At 38.7% G+C, this 11506-nt stretch overlaps 1 protein-coding gene across 1 annotated transcript; it reads left to right on the forward strand.

Moving 5' to 3' along the window:
* The first annotated feature begins 4219 nt into the window (after window positions 1–4219).
* LOC106945543 (lysophosphatidic acid receptor 6-like) lies at window positions 4220–6924 on the forward strand. Its single transcript, XM_015029288.1, has one exon. It carries the CDS (start codon window positions 4953–4955, stop codon window positions 6006–6008), a length of 1056 nt encoding a protein of 351 aa, XP_014884774.1. The 5' UTR covers window positions 4220–4952; the 3' UTR covers window positions 6009–6924.
* Window positions 6925–11506: the final 4582 nt, after the last annotated feature.

Here is an 11506-nt window from a genome sequence, read left to right on the forward strand (position 1 = left end):
TGGTACTGACTAGTATATATTCCATTGAGGGAAACTTAGTTTCACATCTGCTCAAGAGTCCTCCTGGTGGTTGAAGAAAAATCCACATATATATGAAAAAAAAAACACTGAATTCTCTCTGGTATTGTTCAGGGGGCTGGACCAAATGAGGAGGCGGGCTGGATCCGGCCCGCGGCACGTAGCTTGGGGACCCCTGCTGTAATGTGACAAGCAGTGGAAATATGAACATCTGACAAAGCATGCGAATGTATGAAAAAATTTTACGTTTTCACTCTGATTCCTGATTGGATTTAGGTCTGGATTATGACAGTTCCTCTTGCAACAAGTCGATGTGCAAGTTGCCTCACTGTGATTTGAGTATTAGTGTGTTAGTTTTGCTGGCTAGTGAGTGCAACCAGATGGTTCTGGCTCTAGTGGAAAGTTCTTTTAGCGGTTGGTATGACGAGTAAAGTGCAATGTAGTGTAAATTCAGTATATTACCATGAACTTGTCTAATAAATGCTCTTCTGATGTGACTATAAGTTACAGTTGTATCGTACTTTCCCCATTTTCAGAGAGCGTTTCTGATAAAGAATTATTTCAAAAATGAAAACCATATTTCATTTACCTGAAAGTTTACAATCTCTGTTAGTCCAGTAGTCACATCATATCACTGGATGTTTGTGGTCGTGATGTGGCAAAACATGTTCGCCAAGCAGTGGTAGTTGTGCATTAAATTGCTGGTACTTTTACTTAAAAAAACCCCAAAAAAACAACAACAATGTGAGCATTTCCTTTTCTGCTTTCACATCTAGACACAGTTAAGTTTTGTAGTGCGTGTGTCATCAAATTGCGCGTAATCCTGCTGAGTCACTCAGGTTGTTTCCCTGTTACAGCTAATTTTTTTTGCAGATTTGAACAGCGACTTGTCGCCCCCGAGGTCATCACGTATGTAACCTCCGTCTGACCACAGTTGTGACGACTCCTCATGATCATCACACCGCCACATCATGATCTCAGTCTGAGCCTTGGGGTTTGTGGGGTGGTAGTGGCCTGGAGGACGGTGTCTGACAGCTTCCTGCCATTGTGAGAGATTTAACAACCCAAGGATTTCACCCCCCTTTGTTTTTGTTTAGAAACCACACAGTTGCATGTGAAGAGCTTGTTTTTTATGTTCTGGATGGAAGTATTTTGGATGTAAAAGACAATGGCACAGAACATTTCGCTGTAAGGCCTTGATGGTGTTTATTTTGCAGCAGATTGACAAAGATTGTTTTCGGGCCATAAAACGCAGCATGTCCGTTTGTCTCTTTGATTCTCTGGGAGATTTTCCTTCATTTGTTTGACTGTTGCTGGTAACCATGAAGTCATGTTTGTATTAGTCATGACTCTCATCTCTACAGTGGGCAAAATATTACTGTAACCAACAACACACAGTTGAAGTTATCCTAAAATTGCAACATTCCATTCAATTAGAGGAAATCTACAGTGCAGAAACATAACATCTTATCTTATTTTTCGTCTAGTTTCTAGTGCAAATATATTGGTATACTGGAAACAAGAGAAAACTAACATACAAGCTACTTTTCAGCAAGATATAGGAGCTTGTTTTGAGTCAATAGTTTTGTTAACATTGACAAGAAAGTGGTTGTTATAAGTGAATTAATCAGTCAGTAGAACAATATATTTGTCCCATATTATAAATTATAATCTTTTGTTTCACTGGCAGATCATTACTGTTACTTTTTCATCAGTATCAAGGAATTATTTCTTGCTGAAAAGTTAAGTGTTATTTCTGTCTTATTTCAGGTAGACGAAAATATTGGCACTAGAAACTACATCAAATATGCTTAGTAAGATTTTGTGTTTTTTGGAGTGCACATTCAGATTTCTAGTTTTCGGCAATTGAGGATCTGAGAGTTCTTTCAGAATAACTCTCCTCTTTTAAGCGCTGCTTAATGAACAGCTGAGTCTTTACCAGCTGCCAAGAAGGCTTCCTACTAAAGGAAACCTTGAATGCAACATTTGAAATGTGTTTCAAAAAGCTGTGTGCAGGCACTATTGCACTGAACAGAGAAGGCCTTCTGCTTCTCTCGCAATCCCATTCCTAATGTTCCCAGGAAAACAGAAAGTTGTTCTCCTTTGGCAGAGCTGCGGCCCACACAGGCCGTAAAAACGACCCCCATCGGACCTGCAGAGGCAGTCACCTCAGGCACTTCCAGTGTTGCCGGAGACCTTCTGACGCTTCATTGACCCTCCGTCCTTATCTGGGGTTTAACTGATTCTATCAGCTTCTGTCACGCTGCACAGCCTGCGCACTACGTATGTTGACATTGCTGGAAGAAAGGATCCAGACATCATATGTAAAAGTAGACGTGCGTCAGAGTAGAAACACAGTCAGTAGGGCTCATAAAATCCTTTAAAAAGCAAGGAAATAAGCTATGCTTAAAGTTCTGATGCTAGATCACTCTATCGAAACTTATGTATCCTGCATATTGCAACATTTTATGACGATTTGTCATATAACTGAAACAGGAAATACCAAAAATAAATTACATGTAGAACAGGAACAAGGGAAGAAGGCAGAACAGGACCGACTTGGAAAAAGTTTTGTTTATTTCAACAAGGAACTGTTGAAATACCAGCAACAGTTAAACAAAAACAACCAGGAACTACATGGTGGCTGTGAAAAATTAACACACCCGTTAAAAATTCAGGTATTGGATGTAAAACCCTTCAAACTATCATCCTCCTACATCTTGACAGTATTTGCCGGTTCTACCTGGGAAAAAGTCTCTGAATCTACCAGACAGCACTTGGTTCACGTGACCTAATAGATTTGCCACTAAATTTCGATCTAGACTCTGACTAGGCCATTGCAAAATGATAATTTTGCTCTCGTTAAGCCATTGTTTTATTGACTTGGACAAATACCTTGACTCATTGTGAAACAGAATAATTAAATACCTTTATATGTATAGCTTTCAAACAAATACCAGCATGTTTGGATCAAATCTGACTGGTATTTCATCCACATTGTTAAATACTTAATTAATTAATTCCTACTTCTTAGTCTACATGTATGGAAAATATTGAAGATTCTTGTTGCATTCTCACAGCCAGTTCTTGTTGGAAAATCATGCAGCTCCCTCTGTTTTTGAGATCCTCCTCCCTGACCAGTTTCAGTCTTTTCTCTCATCTGTTGTTAAAAAATGTTGATCATATCTAATATTTCAACATTTTTGGTGTGGGAACTTTTGTCAGGCACTGTGCATGACTCTGCAGTCTCGAGGCAAAAATTAAGTGTAACGATTCACACGTTTCAAGTAGACCTGAATAGGAAAAGCTTTGACCATTACATATTCATACAAGACTAGAAAACATACAACAAAAGCAACAAAACTGCAATCTAAATGTATCAAAATTTCTGTAGCTGATGAAAACAATATAAATGCACAGTACTTATATTTACTTTCATGGAAGATATAGAAGAATTTAGTCTCAACGGACACAGATGTAGATGGATGCACCCCTTTCTCAATGGGATTTGATCATGCTGTGATGATACTTTTCAATAAAATCTAACACAGAGCAACGGATTCTGCCCAAATCAGTCATTTATGAAAGATTGAGAAGAAGAAACGCACGTAAAATTACATTTGTACTTTACCATAAGCCATGTAAAGGGGAAACATCAAACGTGTTCTGATGAAACCAAAGTGGAATTTTTGTCCTCCACTCAAAATCTTACTCTGCACAAAACCTATTAGACTACAAAGGACTTGAGACTTGAGCTTCCAGGAGGACAGTAAACATACCACCAAAGCATTTTATTGAGTTAGAAAATAACTGTCAATATTTGAGTACTAAAGTCCTGACCCTCTCCATGCAGTGTGCGGCAAAAGATAAGTATGCAAAGTTTAGGAGCCGACTACAAATATCATATAAGAATATGCAGAAAACTAAGATGTATTTTCTTCACACTTTACGTTGAAGTGCTACTTTGTGTTCTGTCCCAGCTTGTGGTTATGATGTCACAACATGGTAAAAAGTTCAAGAGTTTGAACGTTTAACCAGGGTACTGTTCATAAATGAGAAGCACTTCAGCAAATTCCCCCTGAGTGCAGTGTTGTTCTTTGCTGCTCATGACTGATTCTTTAACTGACAGACAAAGGGAGTAGGAGGAGCCGCATGGGAGGAGTGTGGGACGGACCAAGAACAACTGCTTACTCTCTTCCACTAAAAAGTGCAAAACTGTCTGATACCGTCACAAAGGAGAAGTGGAAATCCTGAGTGAGATGAGAAAAAGCCTGCGACGCTGCTCAGAGGAAGAGCTCGAGACACAAGGCTTATTAAGAGGAAGAAGGACAGGAAAGAGGGAACAGATCATCAAGTCAGAATAATAAAGACATTCATCTTATTACAAACCCAGAGAGCAAGAAGATTCAGGCAAACTTCAGTTCTACTGCTGGAAGGAAAGATGTTGCTACATGGTCCGGACTCCGGGAGGCATGGACTACTTGTGACACTTTTGGTCCTTTGGAGGTGAAACAATCCAAAACACAGCCCTGAGTTTGGACAAAGGGACAAAATCTATTCATGAGGACAGCCTTCTGAAAGTTTTGAATGAGGATAACCCAACACCTTGTGCCAATAATGGACCACACGAGTGAGAAGGATTTTTGTTTGACTCATTTAACTGAGTGAGTCAAAGGGAGTGTGTATCTGGTGGGCTGCAGCCTGGTGAAGGGAGCCCGAGCAGGGGGAGGGGAAGAATCACCAGCCTGGATCTCTGTCCTCTGGGAAGAATCTTTTCAGTGTTCATCAATCCCCAAAAGTAAGTACACTCAGAGAGGAAAGATAATCAAATCTACAATTCCCCAGCCAGAAGAACTATCACTGCTGATGGCTTGATGGTGCCTTGACTGCTCTGGTTTTTGCTTCTCACTCATGGACAGTTGCTTTGTCTCATAATGAATAACACTACAAGCCCGCTGGACAATTTAAACTGCAGCAAGAATGACATGTTCAAATACCCCCTGTACAGCACAGTCTTCAGCATTGTGTTTGTAGTCGGACTCATCACCAATGTAGTGGCCCTTTACATATTCACATGCTCTCTGAAATTGAGGAACGAGACTACCACATACATGATGAACCTGGTGGTGTCCGACTTGCTGTTTGTCTTCACACTGCCTCTGCGGGTCTTCTACTTCATCAACAAGAACTGGCCCTTCGGGGGGATTTTCTGCCAGATCTCTGTCTCGCTGTTCTACACCAACATGTACGGCAGCATGCTCTTTCTCACGTGCATCAGCGTGGACCGCTTCCTGGCCATCGTGCACCCCTTTCGCTCGAGGATGCTCAGGACCAAACGCAATGCCAGGATAGTGTGCGTTGCCGTGTGGGTGCTGGTACTATCGGGGAGCCTCCCCACTGGGTTTCTGCTAAACAGTACCACAACGGACACTGATGGGAACACTTTCTGCTTTGAGAACTTTTCATCCAAAACCTGGAAATCCCACCTGTCTAAAGTGGTGATCTTTATAGAGACAGTTGGTTTCCTCATTCCTCTTCTACTCAACGTTTGTTGCTCCATCATGGTGTTGCAGACGCTGCGCCGCCCTCAGACCGTCAGTCGTGGGGGAAAGGTGAACAAAACCAAGATCCTGCGGATGATAATCGTGCACTTGTGCATTTTTTGCTTTTGCTTCATCCCCTATAACGTCAACTTGGTGTTTTATGCTCTGGTCCGCACCAAAACCATAAAGGGATGCTTTACTGAGTCGGTGGTTCGAACAATCTACCCGATAGCCCTTTGCATCGCTGTGTCCAACTGTTGCTTCGATCCCATCGTGTACTACTTCACCTCAGAGACAATCCAGAACTCCTTCAAGAGGAAGTCTCAGGCCTCCCGTTCGTTTGATGTCAAGTTCTCCGAGGCCATGCAGTCTGAGAGCAGCCCCAGTTTGCAATGGAGCCTAAAGAATCTGAAAGCTAAGGTCTTCCACAGCGAGTCTTCTGTATGAAAATTCTCAATGACTTTTATTTGGAATTTTTCCCATTTTGGACTTCATCTCAGGGCAAATTCTTTAAACTATGGATTTAACAACCTCTGCTTTGCAGTATTACCACTTGACTCTGCTCTCACATGTGAGGATTTGTTACAACTTCTTACATATTTCTGTTTCCTGTGGATTATACCATAATTGTGTTTAACACAGTTACTCAGCCAGTGATGCATTAGGGGAATATGATCACCGAACTGCAGCACAGTTTTGATATTAACATATTAATGTACCTGTATAGCTGTATATATGTATGGCAAATTGTGGTGCTAACTTTAGAGTGTTATCTATTAAGTTAACAAAGAGCTAAGCTATATGTACAGGGCTTTTTGTATGTTCGGTATTAAAAGTCATTCTGTAATTCACTTTTGTGAATGTGTCATTTTTTGTAAATGTGAATTACAGAATGGAAAGGCAGCCTTGATTTTGTTCTGGGAACATTTCATTGTAGATGAATGCACTGACACACTTCCTCATACTGCACTCACGCTATTCTCATTAATAAAACGCCATGTGCTGCCTCAAGGAAAAAAACTGCACTTTGAAACCTTTTTTTTTTTAAATTTGAAAAAAGTGTTTGCCTGTCATTTATCACACTGTCATACACCTTTAAACAGGAACTTTTAGAATTATAACTTGGTCACTTTAAAAAAAAAAAAATAAAATACTGGTCCCACTGTAGTATTGTTTCTAATTTTGAACTAAATGTGGGAAGCTTGCAGTGCCGCCAATAAAAGAGTGAACTTGCATAATTTAACACCAAATGCTCAAATTCTGAGAAATCTAAGTCTTCAAGTTGTTTTTTTATTGCTCTTTGATTAAATCATATCATGTCTTTTTGTGGAAGACCTAAAGATTAAAGTGCATTCTCACTCCATTTAAACTTCACTTTTATAAATGAAACACAACGAAAATTATGTGTATAGTTTGTGATACAATTCATTGGTCAGAACATACTTTGTTTTTAGTATTTATCTGCAATGTCTTGCAGTCTGAAATTGTATAAACGATATTGCTTTGGTAAAGAAAATACTATGAATTTATGACCATAATGTATCAATTACGACATAAAGAGATTAAGAAATTCAAGTGATGCTTAAAATAATATTAGGTAAGCATTCAGGTTACATTTTATTTCGAACTGCTCAATTTGAAATGGTCACAATAAAATAAAACATGAAAAGGGATTCCTTTTTAAAAAAAGAAGCGTTGAACATCATACATCAAATACTTTCTGAAAATTATTCAATGGTTTTAAACACTGGTGTGATAATGTATAATTCATTCTGCATTCATCAAAAATATTTAAGGTGTTTTTAAGGGGAATTCTTATAACTATGTGACTATAATTGGCTGAAATATCAATGATAACACAAATGTGAGAAATCCAGTTGGCATTTCCAAAAATAAATATATCATTTATAATTATTTTCTCTTAATATGCACCACAGAGGTAAGAGCTGAGAATCCTTTTCTTTATCCTGCATGATGTAAATAAGCGAAAGCTATGAGTTAGGATGTGTTTCACTTCTCCAAGGGACTTCTCTGTGGCTAACTAGAACAAGAGATGCATACGTAATTGTTGCTCACTGACATTTAGAGATTCTCCACAGTTTTAGGTCATCTGTGCTGCTGAGACCACATCGAAAGTAGGCAAAATCCTCTTAGCGAAACCATTAAAGTACAGTGGGTTGATCATAGAAAGAATTGAAGCACCGTGGCATTTGTTTCTTTTAACCTACACTGGAATTTCATTTTATCTCCTGTAAACTTCGTCTTCCCTTCCCTTCCCTTCCCTTCCCTTCCCTCACAAGGACATAGTGTTTTTGTTTTTGGCTGAAGAGTCTGTCTGTAGGCTTCCACCAAACTGGTTCAATTTGTACAGGAAGACTTTGACTTTCAAAAAGGGATAAAAATAGAGGTGTAATAATTAAAAAATATGATCAACTAGAGAGAAAATTATGAAATAAGAAGAAATACGTCGTTTTCTAGGTTTTCGTTAAATGTTGGATGAGCAAAAACTTTTGATGGAGCTTTTTAACAATACGGGTAAAAGTTTATATAATAGAAACTGATTATTTGCTTTTAGACTGAACCAGTTAGACAGCCCAAGGCATAAGCAAGCCATGAAGGATACAGGATTTTTCATGCAGGAAGTATACATCATAAAAACTTTACAGTGTAGTTAGGTTTGCTAAAAATGGCTACTGAATGATGAACTAAGCATAATTTTATGTATTTAGACCCATGAAATAAACCTAGATTTTCAATAGGACATGTACTGTTATCAGTTAGAATTTATTTTATCAGATATTTAGTGTTTAAAAATAATCAGGTGTTTTTTTTTTTAAATATTTTATGTCTTGTAAAAGAAGAAGTTTGAATTATTTGATGAAGAAGTACTTCGTTAAAAAGGTGAACGTCTCATATTTACACACAATAAAACCCACTATGCTTTTGGGTTGATAGAATTTTACTGATATTATTTCTAGTTAAGTTTATAAACATTTATAAAAGATTATTATTACTATATATTTCTGATTTAAAAGTATGGTCAAATGCGATAGTTGTCATCATAAATACAGTTCTCATGTAGTTTAATAGTTATGTCAACAGCCATGATTGAAATATATATATACTCTAGGTTTCAGTTTTCTGATGCAATTTAGGATTTTTTTGCACTTCCATGAAACGTGGTGTTCTGTGCAATTGCAATACATATTTTCACAAAAGAGCTGACTTGACTGAAAATCTTGTGCATAAACACGAATGAGGAACTGAGTGACAAAAAGTGACAAAAGCTACACTTTGCACATTGCTGTTGCATGCGTGAGTGCTATGAAATGTTTCGGACATCAGCAAGCACTTTCAGCACTTTCTTCTGCACGCTCTAAGGGTGACAGAGTCATTCACAGTCCTTATGTGATCCCAACCCGCTGTTGAGCATAAAGATAATAACCTTATTTACTACACACAGAAAAATATGGATATGTTTGAAGTTCAGTACTCTGAACCCAAAAAGACAGAAGCTGATATGATTTATTTTAAGACTAAAATAAAAAAAACTCCAAGTCACGAAGAACCACTGAAGCAGAGCATGAGAGTGGAAATCTCAAACTAAAATCTTGCAGACTTAGTTCCTATTGTCACAGGAAGCAATGTGTTGTGAAGTCAAAGCACCAGGAAACAAGTCATCATGCGAGAAACTAATAGAAGCACATGCTGCTAAAACCTAAAGGTCAGCCAGCGACATTGTATTTATACCTGGACCAAATGTCAACACAGTGAAGGACACTGTTCTGAAAGCAAACAGCTTTCTGGCTAAAAGCTAACATCATCCCTGATAAGGGCCAAACGTCTGGTTCTGTGTTTACAGTATACAATCTGATCACCAGGCGTTAATGACTTTTAACGTTGCTGCACAGAATGAAGACAGTAACAAGAACGGATAAACAAAGGAAAACACAACTCCAATCCACTTTAGATAAATGATAGAAAACTTTTCACTCATTCAGCACCAAGGGAGACAATACAATAGTTCAGATTTACTGATTTGGTGAGGCAAACATTGAGGTACTTATTCATGTTAGAGGCAGAGACCTGCTTGTTCTGTGCATTCGCAGCCGGTATGTTTTCAATTTAACCTTTCCTTCCCAACAGGCTGCAGGATGAGAAAACACAGGCGAGGTGCAGGTTGTCGTTATATATACATTCTGTTCTTCATTCTGTTGGGCGTGTGGACCAGCAGCTTTGTATGATAAATCTCAGTGGATTTGGTCTATAATACAAGGACAATGTGCATATTAAATTTTCTTGACATTTCAATTGTCTAGAAAGGTGAAAGTAGCTTTAATATGAGTAATTATATCTGTGTCTTAAATAGAAATTCACTAATCAGATTCAACAAACAATTTGGTGTCTGACAGACCATCATATATTTTAAGTTATTCCACTTTATTTTGTAATAAAGCAGACTAAGTATTATTAGGAAATTAAAACTTAAAACTTTGGCAAGTCTGGTTAATTCAAGTTGACAGTCTTTTATACAGTCCTAAAAATAGCCTTTGTTTGGCTGATCAATTATCACTATAATACCAGAGGCAACATCACACTGTGTGTATGTGAGAGCAGTCAGCGTTACACAGCTCTGCAGTGGAAAAGAGCACGACTAATATACCACAGCAGACTAAACAGATCAGAGTTGACATTGTAAAGTAACGTGATTAATAAGCACAATTAGCACAGAGTTGTTAAAGCAACCTCTTAGCACTTACTTGGGATATCTTCACTGATAGTAAAAAGATTGGATTGGATTTTGAGTTTCTGGCCGCCCAGTCACCAATCAGTGCTGGTCTAATGCAGGATCTACTGATTTATCTTTGAAGAGTTCTTTAAACTATATTTCCCGCAACACAAGATCACTAATCTAATGTTTATGCCGTCAGCGGTGTCATCACAGCACCATGTCGCTCTTGTAGACCCTAAAGTGTTCTTGGTCAAGACTGTCAGCTTTTGGGTCCAGATCACCCTGTGATAAATCTGACATGTTTCTCCTCTGATCCTCCTGATGAGCTCTTTGAAGCACTGTCAGCCTGTATCAGCATAGCAGTGATTTCTGCTGGAAATCTGACACCAGGAAAGGCAGTTTGGGTTGGGTCAGTTGTGAGGTTGGTGTAGCGCTTATTGTCCTCAGATTCAATCCAGAGCTTAGGTCACATGACAGGGGGGAGCACCATTTTGCCCAATGGATTTGGGGGAAGGAGCCCACTGCATTAGATGATCAGCTATTTTCCTCTCCACACAGGGAAAATTAGGCAGGAAATGACTGTTATTACCCTGACATGGCTAGTGCCTATTTGGATATTTGCACTGTTCTCTTGTAATTACAATAAACATGCCATATACTTCTGTTCCATCAATTTTGTAGAAAGCGTCGGCTTTTATAGCAGTTAGTCACATTCTGTTGTGTTGTTGGGATGGTGGGGGGGCCTATTATTCAGCACAAGGCTCGTTTTCCTGGCAAAGATAATTCAATAAAACCACAAAACCTGCCTTCAGCTATCAGGATGTGGTTAATAAGCAGAAAAAGGGAAATCTTGCTGTGTTGACTCAACAACATCCTGGCTCAATGTAAAACCAGATGCAGGGACCATTAACAAGCAGCAGGATAGAATGAGACGAGATAGCTTTGCCAAATAACGAAGCAACACAGTCGCATGTAATCTGTGTAACTCCCCATCGTCTCCACCATAAACTTCTCTTATCAATCCTCTGGAGCAGTTATGTGACCAGTTTAGGTCTTTGTTGCTCAAAATCTAAGGAATGAAACAGGGACTGTGTCTGGCATGTTTATAAAACACTCCCTAATTTGGGAAAACATGGTGTTTATGAAAATACATGTATTTTGTCCAAAGGTTTCAGTAGATTTATTTGAGAGGCCCCACATGTAGCTCAGTGTC

Source organism: Poecilia latipinna, unplaced genomic scaffold, assembly GCF_001443285.1.
Source record: "Poecilia latipinna isolate Pla-1442-1.1 unplaced genomic scaffold, P_latipinna-1.0 Scaffold10, whole genome shotgun sequence".
NCBI classification, from domain to species: domain Eukaryota; kingdom Metazoa; phylum Chordata; class Actinopteri; order Cyprinodontiformes; family Poeciliidae; genus Poecilia; species Poecilia latipinna.